The 23,078-nt window shown below is 46.0% G+C and overlaps 1 protein-coding gene across 1 annotated transcript in view; it reads right to left on the reverse strand.

Annotated features, from left to right (window-relative positions):
- Window positions 1-23,078, reverse strand: part of MDGA1 (MAM domain containing glycosylphosphatidylinositol anchor 1) — a 210,061-nt gene that overhangs the window by 91,338 nt on the left and 95,645 nt on the right. The window contains 1 exon segment of the mRNA XM_067565371.1: window positions 20,857-21,150. Coding sequence (XP_067421472.1) covers window positions 20,857-21,150 — 294 coding nt within the window.

The following is a 23,078-nucleotide window of genomic DNA, read 5'->3' on the forward strand; positions in this document are numbered from 1 at the left end:
TGGGGAGAACACACCTGGGCTATTGCACTCAGATCTGGGAACCACAGTCTCAGAGGAGTCGTGTCCCAGAGCAGGGTATGGAGATAGCTTTCTCTATGTAGCTCTGGGGAAACTCCAGCTTTCTGTGCTGAGCACTTCATTACCAAAAAGCTAGAGACAAACTGATGCAAACTCAGAAAAGAGCATTGAAAATGATCCATGAGGGGGAGGGACTTACTTATGAGAAAAAAAATAAGAGGTTTAAATGTATCAAGCCTGGCTAAGCTTGGGCTGGGGCAAGGAAGGGATAAAATATCATCGTCTGCAAATATCTGAAGGCTAAAAACACTTAGGAGAGAGATTAATTTAGCACAGACCAAGGGTGGGTAACTAGGAGTAATAGGGTCAACTTGAGAAAAATTTAGGCTGAATGTCAGGAAACCTGCTTTTAATTCTTCACTAATTTAGGCAAAATCATGGAAAGATCAATATGGGGTACAATTAACAAAGACTTTAAAAATGGTAGCATAATTAATGCCAGACAACTTGGTTTTATGGAAAAAATCAGTCTTAGCAAATTTTATATTGTGTTTTGAGGAGATCACAAAGTTTGACTGAAAAAAGTAAAGGTGTTGACATAACATCCTTAGATTTCCATAAGACAGTTGACTTAGTCCCGCATGACATTCTGATTTGAAAAACAGTAGCATTATAGAAAAATCAATATAGCCCATGTTAAATGGATTAAAAAGTGGTTAACTAATAGAATGCAAAAAATAATTGTAAATAAGGAATGTTCCTAGTGAAGTCCCACAGGGATCTCTTCTCAGCCCACTGCTGTTCAATATCAACGCTATCAATATCTTAGCAAATTTTACAAGCAATGATTTTATATTATCTTCCAGATAATTGGTGGAGCACACTAAATTTAGTGGAGAGGTAAATAATGATGTAGATAGGTCAGTAATACAGACCAGCCTGAATTGTTTGGTAAGGTAGGTGCATTTGAACATGTATTTTAAACCTAGCTAAATGCAAGGTCATGTGTCTAGGAACAAAGAATGCAAGTCACACATAGAAAAAGGATCCTGGAAATCTGTCTCTGAGAAGGACTTAGGGGTCATGATAAATAACTCCCAATGCAATGCTAGAGCTAAGAAGGTAAATGCAATATTCTTGGATATATAAGCAAGGAAATATCAAATATGAGCAGGGAGGTGGTATTACTTCTGCAATTAGTGAGACTATTAGTGGAATAGTGGAATACTGTGATGGTGTCCACACTTCCAAAAGCATGTTGAAACACTGGACAGGATTCAGATGATATACAAGAATGATCAGAGGTCTGGAAAACCTGCATTATAGTGAGAAACCAAAGCAGCTCAGTCTATGTGTTAAAGAGAACGCTAGATGATGTGATCACAGTCTACTAAACCTACACGGGGAAGAGATTTCGAATAGAAAATGGCTCTTTAATCTTGCAGAAAAAGGCATAATGAGCTCCAATGATTGGAAGCAGAAGCTAGATACAGTTAGACTAGAAATAAATCACAACATTTTAAAGTAATATATCACTGGGAGAACTTATCTTAGGACATGGGTCCAGATCCTCAAAGATATTTGGGTACCTAGCTCCTGGGCCATGGTGGATTCCCCATCACTTACAACATTTAAGTCAAGACTGGGTGTCTCGGTTGCAGAGGGTCATTTCAAGTGAAGAGCACCACACAAGGGGGTGTCCTGCCCCCAGGAGGGGCACTGAAAAGCAAGCCCACCCCACTAATGACCACACAGTGGCTCCTGTCCTGGCTCCGCGCTCTGGATCATTGGTTCCCGCCACAGCTTGCAAGCAAGGCTCTGCCCCGCGACACCCTGACCTGCCCCTTTCCTGGCCCCAGCACCACTGGATCACCTGCCACAAGCTGGGCTGCAGTGGGCCAAGAACTGATTGGGCGCTGGCCCCCTGGCTCCGTGGCCTATGGCTATAGCTCAAATGGAAGTAATGGTTTAGATGCAGCGATTACTGGGTGTAGGTCTCTAGGCTGAGCTATGGCAGGTCAGATTAGATCACCATAGTGGTCCCTGCTGGCGTTACAAAGAAAAAAAAATCTATGAATCTAGTAGATCCATTAGTGAAGAAAAACTTCTCTTGGCAATTAAATAATTTTTTCACCAGAGCAAACAGCAGAAAAACCTCAAGGTGAAAATAAACGACTTTTTGCTTTCTCACAATTCTCCATAATTCTCACAATTCTCTGTAATTCTCTCTATTTACAAAGGTGGATTTCCACCCCACTCTTTGCCAGTGGAGAAAATTTGAGAGGCACATCTTTAGCCACAAGGAAATCCAAATTTCTAATGGGTTGCCAAAAAAAAATAGTAAATAGCTTCATTTGTGTGTGCAAAAACTTTTCATGTGCACATGTAAAGTCAGCAGTGCGTGCACACGAAACAAGACTAAAATGCACAACTGCTGGATTCTATGTACAAATGCAGGGTATAAATAGCCTTGCAGACTGTGAGGTACACCTTAGGTAAGTAAACAAACAACAAAAATTGGCCCCAGAGTATTCCTGTATTTTCCTCAGACCCCACTAGCTGCTGCTATCATCTCATTTCTATCATGTCCCCAGCAAAACATCTTACACTGAGCGCCATTTCTTCTCCCTTCTTCACCAAAGCCCGTCTCCCATTTCACAGCACAGCAAGTAATTGGCCAGGAGGCCCTGTACTATGCATATGCTATGAACTGTTAAGGAAATCCCAGCAGGGCCATCATTAAGCCCATTTATACTGCATTAAACTGCTATTAGCTACTATATTCTGGCTCACAATTAGAATGGTAAAATGTCTCTTCACTATAAACACTAAGTAAGGAAATTCCTGATCAGTGCAAATGCCTTTTTCATTTACTGTCCCTTGAGCTAGCCCTCAGCCACTCTCTGGAACCAGAATGAGTTTTGGCACAACAGCCAACTCCTGCTATCAGTTGCATCCAGCAGACATGGATCCAAGTCTCAGCATATTTGCTTTGGGTGAGATTTATGGAGCTCATCTGACCTGAAGCAGAAATAGGTTGCAGCAACCTTCCTTGGGCTATAGAGGACTGGCTGGAATGGCCCTCAGAATCACCTGCCACTCCATGTTCAGCCAAGCGTCACTGTGAAGATGATTCCCCTTCCCATTCTGAGCCTCTCCCTGACTCTCCTCCTTTCCCCTCTTCCCCGTCAGCCCCCTCCCCACCCCGGAAATCAGAAGACAAGAATCCAAGCTTAAAGATAGGATGCCACCCAGTCAGTTGCAATGAGAGGTTTTCTAGGTTTTCTAAGGTCGGTTGTGACCAGAGCCGTGTGAAACATTCACAGTCAAACCTCAAAAAATATGAAATACAACAGGTTTGCATAGAAACATAAGACTCAGCCCTGTCTGTCAATCAACCCTTGGACCAATGAGGGTTCTGTAGTGAACTCATGTGAGATATGCAGCCTCACTTGGTTCTCCCCGAGTTACTTGGCAACTGTATCTGATCCTTTAAACCCAAAAATCACATCTGAAATTTGGGGATAGGAAAGAGAAAGACGGGAGGAGGAGGGAATGGGAGTTTGGGGTGGAAATTAGAACCTACATGAGCAGAAATAGGCAAATGCACAATCTCTGTGCAAAGAGAAAATGCTGACTCTGAATGGGAGGAATTTCTGTCTCAATCCACTGCATTAGTAGGAGCATTGCAAGTAGATCGAGGGAAGTGATTATTCCCCTCGATTTGGCATTGGTGAGGCCACATTTGGAGTATTGTGTCCACTTTTGGGCCACCTGCTACAGAAAGGATATGGACAAACTGGAGAGAGCCCAGCAAAGGGCAACAAAAATGATTAGGGGGATGGAGCACAAGACTTATGAAGAGCGGCTGAGGGAACTACGTTTGTTTAGTCTGCAGAAGAGAAGAATGAGGGGGGATTTGATAGCAGCCTTTAACTATCTGAAACGGGGTTCCAGGGAGGATGGAGCTAGGCTGTTCTCAGTGGTGGCAGATGACAGAACAAGGAGCAATGGTCTCAAGTTGCAGTGGGGAAGGTCTAGGTTGGATATTAGGAAAAGCTTTTTCCCTAGGAGGGTGGTGAAGCATTGGAATGGATTACCTAGGGAGGTGGTGGAATCTCCATCCTTAGTGGTTTTTAAGGTGCAGATTGACAAAGTCCTGGATGGGATGATTTAGTCCTGCTTTGAGCAGGGAGTTGGACTAGATGACCTTCTGAGGTCCCTTCCAGCCCTAATCTTCTATTATTCTAATCAGAGATCTGCACACCCAGAAAAGTACAGATCAGAATATGAACAGTGTCTTCCTATAGGGGGCTTTAAAAGAAGTCCACATGGCCTTCCTGGAGAGCTGAGCCCTTAGCTTCCCCAGCACAACAGACCTGGCACAAGATGGGAGGTGGAGAGAACACTATACCCACCAAGGAATCCCTAAAAACCTATGCACTTTAATTTGCATAGAAACATTTTCCCTTTGGGCAAATGTAGTTGGTGCTGTGTCAGAGTTTGGGTCAGGAATGGTCGGGGCTGATTGGAACCCAGAAACCCTCTCTGGATGCTTAGCTTCCTATTAAGGTTTCTATTCATAATGACTGTCTCAGAAATGTCCCCTCTGCATGAAATCCCCTCAAACCCTCCCCGTCCCCAAGAGTGGTGGTATATCCTGCAGACTCCCTTCAGATGCTTGCTGCAGTCCTCCAGCAGGTTCTGGTGGAAATGACTCTGCTCCAGAGACAGCGTCCCTTCCTCCAATAGGACTCAAGCAAGCGAAGGGGTGTCATTCAAGTGTCCCCCAAGCACAGTCTGCCCTAAGATACAGCCTGCAGCTGCATTTGCTGTTGAGTCGTGGCAGAAGGACAAAGCTACAGACATACCAAAACTGAGGAACTCCCTCAGGGAAATGCAGGTGTTAAGGCTGGCTGGGTTTCAGCTCTGAATGTCACAAAGTCCAGGTGCCCCCTCTTCCCTGGTTTAGCTCCTAAAGGCTCGGGTGGGGATTGATCTCCCATGTTCATCATGACACAGGCCATCAGGCAGCATTTTTCATGAGCGATATCTGCACTGTGCCTGAGGTACTTCTGCAGAGGTTGAGGGTTATTATTGCAAGGAGGCTTGTTTTGGAGACTCCCACATTCACATTTGGAGACTCCCACATTCACGTTCCCACATTCATCTCCCTCAATTTCTCCTCCTCTTCTGCACCCCCAACACTTCCTGAATTGTGGTGGCTCTTCCTCCAGATGAGGAAGACTCAACATGGCTCCCTTCAGGGCTTTGAGAATTAGTTTGGGTGCATGCAACATTTGTCAATGGCAAGACACACACCCCTTCCCTCTGCCTTGCTCCTGGCCCCAGAGAAAGAGGGGCTAAGAGCAGTCTCCCAACTCTCTTCTCCTGCATCCCAGTGATGTTAGTGTCACAGATCAGGCCACAACACAGAAGATGTCCTGAACCCAGACATCAACTACATGCCCTGAGAATGGGGTAAAACGGTGGTTCCTACAGGGTAAGGAGCAGGGGCTGGCCCATCAGAGGGCTGGGTGCACTGCAAATGGGCTGGCAAGCCTTTCCATCCCGGGAACGTTCATACAGGTTAGAGATAGGCTCCAGTTGTGAAGTTCATATTTAGATCAGAACTGAACCTTCACAAACCGCAAGGGGGTTGCTTTCAGATTCAAGTTTGGGGCAAAGCTTCAGGGATGATCCTGGGGCTTATTTTAACCTAACTGATTCAGCCATAGCCAAGGGAAGAGAGCAACTGGAGCATGAATTCCAATAGGGCTATCTGATGTGATGGCATATGATTAATATTATAGCTGCATCTGCACCTAGAGGCCTCCACCAGATGAGGGCCCTGGTGTGCTAGGCACAGTATGCACTGAGAAAATGACAGTCACTGCCCAAACCCAGGATCTGCAGGGTGTGCATGAGCCCCCCATATAAAATTAGGTCTTTTTTGCTGGAAAGTCTGGCCAAAAATCAGGATTAAGGCAGTTTATAGAAAAGTGTATTTGTTTCTCCCTCCTCCCAGTAAATGAGAAATAAATTGACAGATTTAAACCAGTTCTCATTTGGAACCAAAACAAATATAATCTCTTTGTGCTGAAAATGTATACACCAAGTTTCGACTCAGTCCCTCATTATAACCACAAAGATATTTTCTGGCTGAACAACAATCTGCATAAGGGCTCAAATGAAAGCACTGGCAGGATGCTAGCCAAGGAGCAGTCCCATACCCCAGGGACACTTCCCCGCCATGGTCCCAGGCACAGAAAAAAACATTTACTAACTTTCCGTAACTATTGTTCTTTGGGATGTGTTGCTCATGTCCATTCCATGCTAGCTGTGTGCACATGGCATGCACAATTGCCAGAGATTTTTCCCTCAGTGATATCTGTTGGGCTGGCTCTAGTGCCCTCTGGAGCCGCTCATGTATGTGCCGGTATAAGGGGCACTGCCAGCCCCACAACTTCTCAGTTCCTTTTTGCTGGTAACTATGACACAGGGGTAGGAGGGTGGGTCATGGAATGGACATGAGCAACGCATTTCAAACAACAGTTACAGAAGGTGAATCAAGCTGTGGCTTGACAAAACCCTCGCTGGGATTATTTAGTTTAGGTAAGTCCCGCTTTGAGCAGGGGGTTGGACTAGATGACCTCCTGAGGTCCCTTCCAACTCTATGATTCTATTCTATGATTTTTTTCTTCTTCAAGCGCTTGCTCATGTCCATTCCATGCTAGGTGACTCACAAGCAGTACCCTCAGAGGTTTGCTTGTTGTTCATGGACGTGCTGACTGTAACACTGCTCTTCTGAAACCGGTGTCCTTCCAGTCTGTTGGGTGATGGCATAGTGAGATATGAAGGTATGAACTGACGACCAGGTTACGGCCCTGCAGATGTCCTGGATAAGTACCTGTGCAAGAAACGCTGATGATGAAGCCTGGGCTCTTGTGGAATGAGCAGTCACAATGGCCAAAAGTGGAACCTTCGCCTGCTTGTAGCAGGCTTGGATACAGGTGGTTATCCAGGAGATTCTTTGAGATGACACAGGTAGCCTTCTCATCCTTTCTGCTAGTGCTACAAATTGCTGTGTGGACTTATGGAAAGGCTTAGTTCTCTTGATATAAACGGTGAGGCCTGCCTAACAACCAATATATGAAACCGACATTCCTCAGTGGTCTTGAGATGTTTTGGAAAGAAGAGACCAGTAGAAAAATGTCCTAGTTGTTGTGAATTTGTGACGCCACCTTTGGTAGGAAGGGCAAATTGGGTTGCACCTGGACCTTGTCCTTGAAGAACACTGTCTAAGGGGGTTCCAACGTAAGGGCTTTGATATCAGAGACCTGTCTGACTGAGGTGATTGAAGGTCACCTTCCTGGTGGCAAAGACAGAAGCAGGGAACACAATTCTAATGACTTGATGGGGGCCCCTGGTGTAAGTCCCCTGGGTGGGGCTGGCTTGCAAACCTGAGTATAGAGTCTTTCCAGCTCCTTGACAAACCTGACCATCATCTTGTGGGAGAACACTGGTCTGCCATTCACTGGAAGGTGGAAGGTTGGGTTGGCTGCCAAGTGAACCTTAATAGACGAGAGGGCCAGACCCTGATGTTTTAGGTGGAGCCGATAGTCCAAGATGGACTGCAGAAAAAATCGGGATGGAGAGAGATTCCATTCAGAGGCCGATTAAGTGAAACGTTTCTCATGGCCAGGAAGGTAGCCCTAATGGAAGGCTTTCTACTACTCAGCAAGACCTGTCAAACCTGATCTGAGCAGGCCTGCACTTCAGAGTTCAGCTATGCAGCAACCATGCAGTCAGGTGCAGGGAGGTGAGATCTGGGTGAAGCACTAGCTGTGGTTTTGTGAGATCAAGCCTGGGTGGGGTGGGAACGTGAGTAGAGCTGCCACTGAGTGGTCCAGAAGTGTGCCGAACCAATGGTGGCATGGCCACACCAGAGCGATCAGGATAAACCTTGCCTTGCCACATTTGAGTTTTAGGAGGAACTTGTGAACCAAGGGGATCAGTGAGAAGGTGTACAGTTGGTAGTCTGCCCACAAGAGCAGGAAGGTATTGGAGAAGGAGCCCATGCTGTGCCCACGCAGCAAACAGAACTGATGGCATTTCCTGTTCTGCCTGATGGTGAACAGGTCCAATTGGGGAGGCCCCCCCACTCTGGAAGATGACACTGACGACTTCTGGGTGAAGAGACCACACGCGGTGAGAGCAAAAGGCTCTGTTGAGGTGATCCACCAGTAGATTTCGGGCTCTCAGCAGGTGTGTCACCTTCAGGTGAATGGCATGTTTCACGAGGAAGTCCCACAGCCAGAGGGCCTCCTGGCACAAGGCCAAAGACCAAGCCCCTCCCTGCTTGTTGATGTAAAACATGGATTTGGTGTTGTCTGTCAGGATTTGCACCTCTTTGCCTAAGATCTAGCGAAGGAACACTTGGCAAGCTAAGCATGCCACCAGGACATTTATATGTAGGGAGAGTTCATCGTGGGACCATAGGCTCCGGGTCCTGAGGTTGCTGAGGTGGACTCCCCACCCTAGGTCTGATGCGTCTGAGACTAAGTCTACCAACGGCTGAGGGATAGTAAATGGTACGCCATTCATTACGGATCCTGGGTCCTTCCACCAGGTCAGGGAAGTGAGGACCGGAGACAAAACTGTGAGTACTGAGTCTAAGTGGTGTCTCCTTAGGAAGTAGACTGATGCCATCCACATCTGGAGGGGCCTGAAGCACAGCCTTGCGTATTGCACCACTTAAGTACATGCCGCTATCTGTCCCAATAGTTTGGAGGCAGACCCGAGTTAGTTTGGGTGGACCGTGACCTTGGATATCAGATCTGACTTTGTCCAGAATCGGGCCTCTGGCTTGGGTTGAGTCGAACACTGCCCCAATGAACTCCATTCCCTGAACTAGGATCAGAGTTGACTTCTGCCCATTTATCAGCAGACCCAGTGCCTGGAAGGTGTTGCGGACTGTACTGATGCTGTGTCATACCTGAGCCTGTGACTGACCTTTGATCAGTCAGTCGTCGAGGTACAGGTAGACTTGCACACCTCAATGCCTCAGGAATGCTGCTACAACCATCATACACTTCATGAAAACCCATGGGGCTGCTGATAGGCCAAAGGGAAGGGTGGTGAATTGGAAGTGGTGATGACCCACCACAAACCTGAGAAATCTTCTGTGGCCACAAACGATAGAGATGTGAAAATAAGAGGAGTCCTTTAAGCTGAGGGCGGCATACCAGTCTCCTAGATGCAGAGAGGGAATGATGGAGGCCAGGGACACCATGTGGAACCTCAGTTTCTTGAAAGATCTGTTGAGGTGATGCAGGTGCAGGATAGATCAGAGCCTCCCTTTGGCCTTCAGGATTAGGAAGTACTGGGAGTAAAACCACTTCCCTCTCAAGTCTTGAGGAACTTCTTCCACAGCCCCCATACGTAGAAGGGATTGCACCTCCTGGATGATTAGTTGCTCGTGAGAAGAGTCCCTGAAGTGGGATGGGGATGAGAGTGTCACACAGGCTGGCTTGAGTGGGGGGGCATTTAGTATATTATATCAGAATCATGATAATTTGTGTGAGATATATCATGTCAGGTACTGTTAGAAGGGATATATCGTGCTGAGTAAGATAATAATACTTATGTTCATGTATTATATGTAAAATGGAAGTTATGGATGTATTTGATATTTCTGTATGTCAATTTGGGCTGACTGGGACACACCCCAGAAAGAGAGGCGGCAAGACAATAGCCTGCTTAATGGCCCATTAAGATATTCACAGAGGCAAGGGGCCCAGGAAGAAACCCAAGGCATACCTGAAGAGTTACCAGGATTGGCCCATGTGACTCTGGACGCCAGTGACTTCTTGTGACTTCCCACAGGCCACATGGCCCAGGACAGAGGGTATATAAGATTAAATCACAGAATCCATTTTGTCTATGTTCCTGTCCAGCTGCAGACACACACCTACCTCTGGATCAATTCATCTTGCAACTGAACCGAAGGACTTAGACCCATCCAGATACTGCAACTCCACATTTCTTCCAGAAACCTGATGTATATGGACTTTCAATCATTTGTATGTATCTGATTTGCTTTAAGCCTTTAACGTTTCTCTCCTGGTTTATTTCTTTCTTTTTACAATAAACCTTTAGTTTTAGTTACTAAAGGATTGGCTGGCAGCGTGGTATTTTAGGTAAGATCCAAACTTCTATTGGACTGGTGCTGTGGCTGACCCCTTGGGGTCAGAGGGAACCTTTATAGTAAAGAGCATAGAGTTTAAGTAACTGGTCTCTCTACTGGACCTAGTGCTGATTTGGGAGCCAGGAACTGGAATGCAGTAAAGGGGGCTGTGGGCATTTGTGGACTGGCTTCTTGATAACCAGTGTGGGGAAATCAGAAGCAGTTCGTGGCTGGTTGGGAAGCCGGGCTTTAGTGTCACCCTCCAGTGCTGGGAGAATCTGCTCTCCTTTTGCAGCCTGCCCTGATCTTGGCATTCTCAGGTGGCTACCCTGATGGGCCCTGAAGTCGTCATGCAGAAGCAGGTTACTGGGCCCACAACAGCCTCATCTGGGGATGACAAGAAGGAGGATTGTGCCAGAGTAGAGGTTCCTTCCTCTTCCTCTGATTCCCCCCACCTTCACCGGAACCATCTCCTGGGCACTGGTATCAGGAGCGGGAGCTGGTGCCAAGTAGGAAGAGGCAGTGTGTTGTTTCCCCAAAGCCACTGAAAAAGAACGGTGGGAGGAGGGGCCCAGTACCCAGGAAACCCCTAGTGGTTCTAACATGGCCACTGCATCGGCCAATGGCCCACTGGCCAGGTGCTGACAGGGGGGCAAGTGGCACGTAAACTGAGTAGTGGTGGGGTGTCCTGGGCAGAGCAATGATTTCTTCCTTGGATTCCAAAGAAGACTCATCCCTCGGGGATCATGGCAGAGATGTTCCAATTTCTGCCTCTATGTGGTGCTGGAGTTTCAGGGGCTGGCAATGAGTTGGTGATCACAGCACCAGGACCAGGGCTCCCTAAAGGGAACCGGGGCACTGGTGCCAGGAAGAAACCTGACACTCCCAGTTCCCTTCTCTCCCCGCTTGTCCCTCTTCTGCACTGGCACATGCACTCTCTCAGTCCTCTGCTTTTTTGTACTTCTTCCTCAGTGCCAGAGATGGTGAGCAGTGCTGGAAGGGCCCAGTGTTGGAGGAGCACTTTGCTTGGATGTTGAAGTGCTTGTCACTGATTCAGAGAGATTTGGCTCCAAGATTGGTCTGAGAAACACCTCCATGAGAATGGCCTTCAGCTGAATGTCCCTGTCCTTCTTAGTTCAGGGTCTGAAATCCCTGCAGATCTGGCACTTATCTTTAACATGAGTTTCCCCCAGAGACTTTAAACAGCTAGAGTGCAGGTCCTCTGGAACAAGTCAAGAAGCACTTGGCTTGAAGCCCAGGGATCAGGGCATGCCCAGCCCCTGGCGCGAATCGTCCCTCAACAACAGGAACAACTATCCACACCACTACATATACTAACTAACTAAGAACTATATGCACTAACTACACAAATTATGACTAGAGAAGAGTCCAAACCACTGGGAAAGAAGCCTTGTCGCAGCAAGAAGGGTCATTCCAGCAACAGGCATGGGTGGGAAGAAGGAACTGAGAGGGGGTGGGACCCCTTACACCAGTGCACAGGCACGCAACTCCAGAGGATGCTAGAGCCAGCCCAAGGGACATCACCGAGGGAAAAATCTCTGGCAACTGTGCATGCGGTGCACACACGCCTAACAGGGAATGGATATGCACAAGCACTCAAAGAAGAACTGGGTGTTGATCACAGCATGTTCAGTCAGAAGCAATAAGAGCAACTAAACTCTTGTTTAGAAGAAGCATTAACATACATCACTCCAGAGGATCAGTTTGCTCACCAAAACCCTGTAACTCGCCATTGTAGAGTGTGGCCAGGGGATGAATATGGGGGATGGTGTCCATCACACAGCGGGACTGGATCACAGAATCAGACTTTACATCTGTTGTGAGTAGCTGCCATTCTGTTTAAAAAGAACCAGGGCATGCATGTGACCGTAACTAATTTTCTCCTTTGCACTAAGAAAGCACCCTGGGTTTGCAAACACTTTGGAGGTCTATGAGGCACGATTTCCTCAGGGCTTTGAGGAAAGATCCCACTTCCTTAGCTGGTCTTTAATCATGTGGATGCTAACCTCCCCGCCCCCAAGTTTTGGGCAGGAATTGGGGGCTCTCTGACCCTCCAGCGTCTCTCAGGAATAGTGAGCGTCACAGGATGAGGATCAGGTACGGAAGGGTGGGGAGAAGGACTTTAACCTCCCAAAGGGGAAAGAAGCCATCTTCTGAATCTCAGTTAGCCTCTCACCAGCCTAGGAAAGGACAACAGGATAACTATTTTGCTGCAGCAGATTACAGGTGAAAGGAAATAAAAGGACACAATACAACACATAAAACCACCCAAGACTAAAATTCTTAGCAGATGGTTCCAAACTCTAGCTCAGATGGCCAAATCTAGTAAGAGGGAGAAGGCAGCTCTGAGGTGGAGATATGGGTCATCTCACCAGTAGTCATGCATCCTAGATTTGGGGCACAGGTTCATTCCTCTGATGATAGCTGCACATAAACTATCACAAAAAGCCGTTGGAAGTTCATGAGAGCCAACAGCCCAGTTCTAGCCAACTCCCAGGACAGTCTCTATGCCAGGAAGTCTTAAGAGCATTTTAATGGAGCAGTTAATATCCAAGCTTGTGGTTTAGAGGAGGTAGGGCACCAGCAAAAAGCTCTGACATTGAGAGATGGCTTCGACAGCTGATCGAAGCACAGTTTAATGCACTTCCATTTCCAGTTGTGTATAGCACTGATGCTTTTTTACTTATTTACTGTATTGCCCCCCTGCCCCTTGTGCTCTTCTGTTAGCTACACAGATAACAGGTCAAATTGATGCAGGCTATTACTTGCCTGATGTAGAGCACTGCAAACTGCTTAGCAGGATTCCAAAGAGGGATGAGGCAACTGTGTGTGACCAGGAATAACATTTGCAGGTGCGTGAGCTAGAATAGGAACATTTATCTGTGCTTACCAGAAAATTTCCTTATGGTAATAAGTTCCACAGACTATTACAATGGGCACTTCAGCCTGTTTGCAGGTTGTGGACAGAATCAGACCTATTTGTAGTAGCTGAGTGCCTCAAAATCTTTAATGTGTGTATCCTCACAACACCCTTAGTGAGGTAGGACAGTGCTATTTGGGAACTGAGGCACCAAGAAGCTAAGTGACTTGCTCAAGGTCACACTATGTATGTTGCAGAGCAGGGACTCATACCTGGGTCTCTCAAATCCTAAACTAGCATCCTAGCCACTGGATAAGCCTTCCTCTCAGTTGCTGGCAGCAGGGGAATGCACTGACTCCCTTCTAGTTGAGATAACTTCTACAGCCAGAATCATTCAAATCTACTTTCATAAGTTACAGATTGTGTTTAACCTAGTTTGAGGAAAAATAACCATTTCTCAGACTAAAGAGCATGGTAAATTCTACCTAACAACAACAACCCCAAACCTTTGGATGTTACTCTCCATCTCTATTCTCGATGATCCATTGGTTTCCTAGATGGGCCAAATCCATGGACATTATTACTCAAAGAAAGGAAATTTTCGGGTAAGCATGGATAAATGTTTTTATTCTCCCTCATACAAAGCTCCACAAGTCCATTATAAAGGGATTTTCATAGCAGTGTGCCTCTAGAGTGGGAGCAGGATTATTCTTTAAATATGGACCTCCAAAACAAGGTAGATTATGTATAAATAATTATTCTGTCTTCCCTTGGGCACTAAGGCAGGGACAATAATTCTGCCAAAAGAAAGGAAAGGCATCGGCTAAGATTGGATGACCAATATACAAAATGAGATGAACTAATGGCCATCTAATAGGTCTCAATACAGGAGACATGACTGTTCTGCCTTGAGACTGTCAGTGTTCCTAAGGACTGGACTTTGATGCTTAACTGAAGGAGGAGTATTTCTTGAATTTACTTCAGGAAGGAATGCTGTTGACAGTTGAGAAGACTGCCTGCCTGAATTCAAAGTATGACACTGGAGGTTTCTTTGTTTGTTTGTTTTTTAGCAAAAGCTCCCAACTTCAAATAAAAACATATGTGATTTTATATAGTAGCATTCTGGCAGTCTACACTAATGGATAGGAAGTACTACACCAACACCTCCTGTAGGGGTCCCATTTGGGTAGTACTGTATAGAGCAGTATGAGTTTCCAACGTTGGTCTCTATGAGCTTGCGGAATGGGGAATAAGATTGGTGTGCTAAAGAAGCATTTAATGGAGAGATTTGCACAAACTTTCTTCTCTTGGACACGCTGAGAGCATTATACTACAGAGACTTGACCTTTTTGCTTGGACACTATTATACTCCCATAATAAAGCCCTCCAGGGCTATGGCCACTCAAGGCTTTGTTTCACTGGATGTTTTACCAACCAGGATAATAAGTTCTATTTGTTGATTTATTTTTGGTGGTCCAGGAGACCAATAATCAGTTCATCCACATCTTCATTTTAAATCTTTCATGCCTCCTTTCTTGCCAGGGGGAGAGGGGCCATGGCAACCCCACCCAGTCTGTGCTACATCTTGCCCAGCAGAGTTGGCTTCTCCAGTTTAGCATGGCTCCTCTCCTACCTGGGAAAGGGAAACCGAGGTGACCGCACCCAGAATGGGCCATGATGCGGAAACTGTGGCCAGCTCACAAAGCTGGCCAAATTCTCCAATGAGACAGTCGATAAAGGAGTGAAGCAGGAGACACGGCCCCTTCCCCTTTTGCCTCTGGATTTTCTCGGCTCAGCTCTCTCCAGCCACTGCAGATGTCTCTGAGGGGAAGCAGAGCTGAAGGGACATTCCCCCCAAAAGGTAAATGTAGCCCTGGTTCACAGCTAGGAATTAGACAGACAAATTATTGTACCAAGCTGTCAGCTTAAAAATTGGAAATAAAGTTTGGCATTTCCCTCAGAAAAGTGCTGCAGCAAGGAAGCCTGGCTGAGCTACCAGTTGCTATGGAGGTAGAAAAAAATGGAGGCAACTTTGGGAGATGGGGCATTCCCCTCATGCCAGGGACTGATAGGTCTGATTCTGCCCCCGAGCAGCAAGTAGGCTAAAATACCGATTGTGACCCCTAACATGAAACAGAATGACAATTTACAGTACAAGGGACAATAGTTCACATGCATAAGCTATTAACTTCTGGGGTCCAGAAGGGAGTCCCCATACACACGGTCAGGTGTATTGTAGCAATCTATCTTGCTCTAAAGTTCCAAGTGTAGGCCACTACCAGGGGCAGTTGGATTAGATGGACAACTGATCTGATCCAGTGTATCAGCAGAACACATTCTGAAACAGATGTTCCGGTATGTTCTGGTGCAAGAGGGTGGAAATTGGAGTAGGTGGAGTGGAGTCTGATTGTGACAGAGCCGTCTCACATTTTACAAACTAGGCTTGGCTTTCAAGACCAGAAAAGCTTCCAGCAGGATATTGCACCCAGGATACATCATAAGGTTTGCTTTGTTGCATCTTGGTGCAACACCACGATGCCAGTATCTAACAGTGTCATGTCATCAAGATAAGACTGCTGTCTCAAAGTACAATTGTTCCAAAGAGGTTAGAACGTAAATCAAGCTCTGCCATTTTTAACAACCGTAAAGACTCTTTGTCCTGCTTTTAGAATCCAGGAGGTCAAATAGTTTTCATGATCAGCTACTAGGTTATTGCTAGATTTGGGATGCATGGTTGAGACCAGATCCTATTTACTGCTGCTCTCTCTTTGTTTGAAAATGCCCAAACCACACTTTGGATTTAAACACCGCTGAACTTTGCAGAGGTATTAACCCAGGCCCACAATCTGCAGATCAGCCCCATATCCATCTGAACCTGGTTGCCTGTCCCTAATTTTAATATGCATCTATGACATATGCTGTGTTTTACTGTGCTTCTTCTGAAAGTGCTTATCTAGCCTTGAAACAAGTTTAGTAAACAGTTTTATATTTATAATAATAATAATTGTTGTTATTATTATTGGTAGCCCCTTTTATTTAAGAATCTTAATGTGCTTTGCATAATTAATTCTTACCTGGTGAGATAGATCAGTTTTATCCTCCTTTTAAAGAAAAAGGAAGAGACTTAGTCATACCAAACTGTGTCTAGAACCCTGTGAGTCTTGACTCCCCCAGTCCTTTGCTTTCACCACTACACCATATTTCCTCACCCTAGCCTTAGAGAAAAAAGCCAGAAAGCACTTTTGTAAACCTGTTATTCCACCAGAACCCAGAGTCCAGGGAACAGATCGTGTGGCCTGTCATAGAGCTGCCCTTAGCCAATTCCAGCACATAACATGAAAGAATAACCACTTTTTCCCACTTTCAAAATATATAAATAATAAAAGGAATCCAAACACCACTTTTTTGGCAGCTGATTGGTTTGTTCCAGTCTCTTTTTCTCTCTCCTATATTGCAACATTGCTAGCAAAGCTCATTTCTGGGCTGTTTGTTACAACAAAGAACCATTGGGGGTGGGGGGGAGCGAAGAAAAGAGAAACAGAGAAACAGGTTCTGACATCTAATCAGATCTGCCGTATTGATTTTGCAACTTTAGCTTTGGAACAAATCAGCAAAACAACCACATCATCACCTAGTATTCACTCTCCCCGTCTAAGCCGGTTCCAAAGGAGCTCACACAAACACACACACACCACCTGAGAGGATTCTCAGATGGAAGGAGCAGGCTGGGGAAAAAACGCGCTCATCACAGAGACTTCAGAAGCCACACGATTCCCATTTCTGACAAGATTAGAATTCCAGAGCAAGCCACAAAACTAATGAGCTGCCCGCACTGGAGAACAGCGTTTCAATTAACGAAAGCAAGCCCCTGCTGGGGCACCCAGCTCCTTCCACAAAAGGGAGATGGATAAACAGATGGCTGGTTTGTTTAGCCTGGGGGACAGGAGTGACTCTAAGCCTTGCTCCACTTTCCAATTGCTGAGGTTTTCTTTTTAGTGAATTTCATGCTGTTAAAAGGAGCCAGATGGACCGCTCTGGAGATGAAAGTCCCCTGCTTAGGCACAAAATGGACAAGCAGGCAGGCAGTGGCATTGCAAACTTCTGCCATGCTGCTCTGCCTTGGAGGAACCAACCTTCAGGTGGGAATGATGAGTTCAGTCTCTGTGACCCATTCAATACTTGATGCCTCTACTAAAAGTGCAGAATTGACAAGAAAGGGCTGGGGTAAGGGGGGCAATTTCTAGGAACGTGCATGAATTTCAGTGGAATTTGGGGCCATAATTTTGGCTAAACCAGAATCCAAACAAAATTCAGTGTTGCTTGTCCTTAAGTGGAGCTGATGGGAGATGCAGACAGAAAGAAACCGATTGTGTGCATTAGGTCAGCTTAATCCAGGTTATCAGAGTAGCTGTCATTCCTTCTCTAGCAGTGATGGAAGGAGCATGGGAGAAGAGGGGGTGGTGTTTAATGAATGACTCTGTGCTACACACTTAGGGTCTTTAGTCACAGCCCAAGGATGATGCAGGCTAGTGCAAATTAATATTCTCTCCACCAGTCCCACACTTGCCACATCTTCAAGAGTACTTCACAGGAGTTCACCATTGAATCTTTCCTGATGAGATTAGCTTTGTGGTGAGGATTACCACCCCGGACTCAACCCTCCCGCCTAATCAATATTATCCAGCAGAATCTGCAATTTAATCTGGGAGGGGAAAGGACAGAGTTGCCTGTGCCCTGTCTGATTTAAAGACTTGGATTCTCCTTATCTGAATTCCACCCCGTGCCACACTTGATGGACTGAAGGTACTATTGCTAAGAGGGGAGCATAGATTATCCCAGACTCCTACCCTATAGGTGGGGCTGGTAGCACGGCCTATTATTAAGATTACCTGAATTTTCATGTTTTCAGTTACTTATAATTTTGCCAAACTGAAACCATCTAAGCTGAAATTTTCCATACCAGCACCGTGCCTCAGTCTCATTTTTCGGGGGAGGGAGGGATTCCAGACAAAATGGATCTGCCACGTCCAAGAACAAGGCAATACATTGTTTTGCCCATATTAAGTTCTGGAAGCATGTCTCTGAGAAGCTTTCGCATCCCCTTAGGCTTTGGAGCAGGGACTTCAAATTTGGCTGGGGGTGGTCTCTGTGTCAAAGAGGTGACTTCTACTGTCCGCATGCAAATCTGCCCACATTTGGCCACGCCTTTGAAAAAAATTTAAAATCACAGTGTGCACATGCTCAGTGAAGGCTGCATTTTAGCAGCTAAATTCCCTGAAGATTCCATCTGCACTGTGCATGCTTGTTGCAGGGCGGAGCAGGGCTTGTCCTGCAACTGCAGCTCTGGGCAGCTTCGGGCCCCTGAACGGAGAGAGCAGGGAGCCTGTAACTCACACGCTCTCAGTGATCCCTCTGATAGGCCCAGGCAGCGTGGAGGGGGAAATGTCCCAATTCAAATGCAGAGGAAAGAAGAGTTGGATCTGGGAGGGCCAGGGGAGGATAAGATGAGGGGATGAGGTGGAATTTGGGACTGGAGGTTGTGGGGGGGAAGAGAAACTGGGTGATGGGATGAGGAGATTGGGACGGGCTACTGAGCAAGGGGTCTAGGAGCCAGCAGGTTGGGGAAAACTGGATGAGGAACCAGGATGGGTGAGGGACTGGCTAGGCAAGATGTCTGGGACTGAGACTCACTAGGGCTGAGGGGAAGAATTAAAGGGTGGGGCATACAGATCTGACAAAGTTCTAAGGTGGGGGTGGGGGAGAGAACTGGGACTGGCTGGGCAAAGAGACTAGGAACAAAGAGCTAGGGATGGGGTGTGGGGACTGGGAATGGCTGGGCAAGGACACTGGGACTGGGATGAGAAGCCTGAGGAGTGGAGATTGGAACTGGCTAGGTGAGGAGAATGGGACTGGAACAAGGAGCAAGGGGTGGAAGAGACAGGACTAGTACAGAAATAGGTTGAATTGGATGGGGCAGAAGGGTGTCGCAATTGGAAGGAATGGGGAGAGGAATCTGTATTCACTAGAGCACACTCCCTTCCACACCCAAAAATGGAATCCAAGAGTCCGGAGTTTCACCATTCCTCTGCTGTCAACAAATATCTGTGAAACCCTCTAACAGTGTGTTCCATCCTACTCTAGTGCTGGTCCACAGAGAGGATGACAACCTACTACTGCTATCAGTTACTCTATGAGTTCATGTGGCAAAGACCTATATGGTGGATTTAAAGATTAATACCCTGCTGATGACCCATGTGGGTGTCAATATGATGCCAAATGATGGAATTTCTTTCTTTTTAAAGGTTACTGTTTTAAAGCTAGGAAATTACACCATAAAAACTATGTTAAAGAACAGTATTAAGGTTGCAAAGTCAAGCACTCAAAATTTGAAAATGCCAGAATTAAGGCTGCCTGTGCGACCTTAATTTGACCCTCTTGTCCGCATGGGTTATGATACAGTCTTTGATTACTTGATCACATGCTATTTTTTCCACAGAACTCCTGCCTCATTCTGTGTGCAGAATGGGCTGTACTCACTTCATGAGTAGCTATTCAGTGTTTTGTTTTCTCCTCATTTAATATGTGGCCCCAAACCTTGTTCAAACCCTGCTCTGAAGACAAATTTCCTCCTTGGCTTTTCTATGGTTACTACAGCGATAAGCCCCAACTGCTTCACAGATATTAATGAATTTATTTTCACAACACCCCTGTGAGGCAAGCGGGTAGTATTATTCCCATTTTAGAGACAGGGGACTTGAGTCACAGAGTGATAAAGGGCAAAACCATTCACTAATTTTGGGTGTCCAATCTGAGACACCTAGGACCTGATTTTCCCGAGTAATTAGCATTATATAGCAGTTTATATGTTCAAATCACAGTTCTCATTGACTTCAGTTGCAGCTGTGCGCGGTCAGCACTCCTGCAAACCAGACTAAAAGATGCCAAGTCAGGTATTTGGAAAATGAGGAACAAACAATTAGTGACTACCTTTGAAAAGTTTGGCTTAAGTGACTTGACTAGCCTCACAGAGGAACTCTATGGCAGAGCCAAGGATAGAATCCAGTTCTCCAAGGGCAGCGTTCAACTGTCTTAACTATGAGACCATCCTTTCTCTTCCTGCAAACCCCTGCCTTGTTCACTATGAACCTTCCAACCTCTGCAACAAAGGAGGCAGGGGTCCTATGTACAATAGTTTCCTTCATTATACAACCCTGATTCATCCCCAGAGCAGGTCCATCCTGAATGGGGCAGGCAGGGTCCTACAGGAAAAATAATATGCGATCATGTAATTAAAGACTATATCATAACGCGTATCTACAAGAGAGCTGAATCTAGGTTGAACAAGCAACCTTAACTTTGGCATTTTGTAGCTTTTGAGTGCTTATCTTTGCTACCGTAATAATGTTCTTTTAATGTAATTTTTGTGCATGTAACATACATGCACACACACACACACACACACACACACACACACACACACACACAGAGGCAACCTGCTACACTAATAACTGAAATGTCCCAGACAACAGTGGATCAATAGGCCCCCATTGGCTGGAATATGTTGCTGGTTGGCCAGCATGTCTCCTCTTCTGTGGACATCAGTTAAATAAACTCTTCCAAGTCCACAAGATGAAACACACTCAATCCAATAAGACAAGTCAACCCTATTTGAAAGCAGTGCCAGAAGATCACACGCCCAGACTTTAGCAAGTTATCAGTGCATGCTGACACTGAGGTAGGAGCTACAGAATCACACTGTTATACTCACACTGGACGTTGAGCTGTACCAGGGCTTCCCGGGGTCTGATGTTAAAGCCATTGTACCTGGCTGTCTGACACTTATAGGTCCCACTCATTTCTCGGCTAACGCTCTCCAGGCGCAGCTTCCCATCGTATGTCTCCACTGTCATGGCACCTGAGGGCATGGGGGCCTCCTTGTCTACCCGAGACCAGATGATGGGAGGCTTGGGCTTCCCTCGAACCTCGCACTGCAGCTCTGCCCTGGAGCCCTCCCGAACGGTGATGGTGGACTGGCCCTTGGGGACACTGATGGTTGGAGGCACTAAAAAAAAAAAGATGACAAAAAGGGATTGTTTGTTTGTCAAGGTAACATCCTTCCAGCATAGCACGAGGGAAACCTCTGAGGGATGGTTGTACTTGTGGGGAGGGATGTCATACTGGCAGCCCTGGAGACTGAAGCCCTCCAATCAAGAATGGCACCGGTACTGCAAGAGTAAAGCTCCCCAGACTCTGCCCCAGCCAAGTTAAGTCACCCCTTGGAGGTTCCACCTCTAGATTGAGAGGAGTGTTCCATCTTCATGGCCTCTGAGTGCGCCAACACAAACAAGAAGTGCAGGCTGTGATGGGACACCTCAACTCATTTCACATACATCAGTGAGCTACTACCAAGCACTTTTAGTCACTATCAGCCTATACTGGGATAAGAGCTGATGAATTAGAGGTGAAAGACTCCATGGCCTAGTCTCAGTCTTGTTAGCCATTTAATTCCCCAACTGGATTTGAAGCCGGAGGAGAAGGCCAAGTCCAGTCTCCTTACATGGGCTGGAGTGGAGCCCTGGCCCACACGTACGTGCATCATATAAACTTCTCCCTGCCTCCTTAGACATCCAGGAGGAAGGACCTTTGTCAATTTCTAAACCACAGACACAAGTTAGATTTGTTAAAGACCTTCACTTATTCTATGTTAGAATTCACTGTGCACCTTCATCAAGATCTGCAAAAAACTACCTCCAACTCAGCGTGGCTACCTCTGGCTTACTCAGGGGAGAGGCAACTGCCAGCTGAGACCAGTTCAGTTCAGCCTCTACAGGCCTATGCAGAGGACAACAAATCCTGTAGAACTGCTGCCTAGTTCTGGTTAGAACCAGAGCTTAAATAACATGCAGAATTTGCACAAACCAAATCCAGTTTCTGGACAGGGGACCCTACTAATTAGAAAAAATGGTGCTCTACTCTAGGTATAACCACTACACTTTTGTTGTCAAGAAAAAAAAATGCAGATTCAGGTCAAATGAAACATTTCATGAATCTGTGTCAAATTTGCCATATTGTTTTCAAAACAAAACATTTGGATTCATTTTGAATTTTACTTTAATTTTAATAAAAAAGTCAAATCCCTAAACATTTACTGTGACTCAAAATATTTTTATTATTTATTCATCTATTTTTACTTTTCTGATTTTTTGAAAAATCCAAAAAAAAATTTTTTGTTTGACCTAAAATAAACGTTGGGTGTTTTTGAGGTAGGGGTTCAGCCACCAAACTAAAAACTCAGTTACTCACACAGCTCTAGTGATACTCACTCCAGCCTCCATTGTCAGCCAAAGTTCACAAGGAGCCGAAGGGAATGTGTGCACTGAGATAAACCTGCGGCACGGAGACTCAGAGCTCAGGTCGGCTGATTGGACTAGCAGGGCTCAGGCTGCAGGGCTAAAAGTTGCAGTGCAGATGTTCGGACTTGAGCTTCAGCCCAGGCCCTGAGACTTTGCTAGGGGGATGAGTTTCAGGGCCCAGGCTCCAGCCCAAGCCTGAACATCTAACACTACAATTTTATAGTCCTGCAGCCGGAGCCCTGCGATTCCCAAGTCAGCTGAGGAGGGCCACCCACATCTGTGCTGCGGGTCTTTTATTGCAGTGTAGACATACCCTAAGATCTCCAGTTGTTATGAACAGGCAGTTAGCTTGGACTCTTTGTTCATGCTCCACCAACAACTCACTCAGATGAAGATAGATGTTCCTGCAGAAACCATCATAATTTTGACATTTCACTTGTCATCATTAGGTTTCAAGGTTAACATCTCTTGAGACAAATGTGACTGCTCTCACCTCTCAGAGCTCTTGTTTCAGGCTGTCTCCCCACAGATGGCACTGCAGTGGGATGATGTTTGGACTGATATTTTCACAAACAGAAGGACTAGTTTTTTTTTTCTTTTTAAATGAAAGCTTAAAATTTCAGGGGCTACCTCAATC

Source organism: Emydura macquarii, unplaced genomic scaffold, assembly GCF_026122565.2.
Source record: "Emydura macquarii macquarii isolate MOO-44397 ecotype Brisbane River unplaced genomic scaffold, CSIRO-AGI_Emac_v2 contig_2676, whole genome shotgun sequence".
Classification (NCBI taxonomy): Eukaryota; Metazoa; Chordata; order Testudines; family Chelidae; genus Emydura; species Emydura macquarii.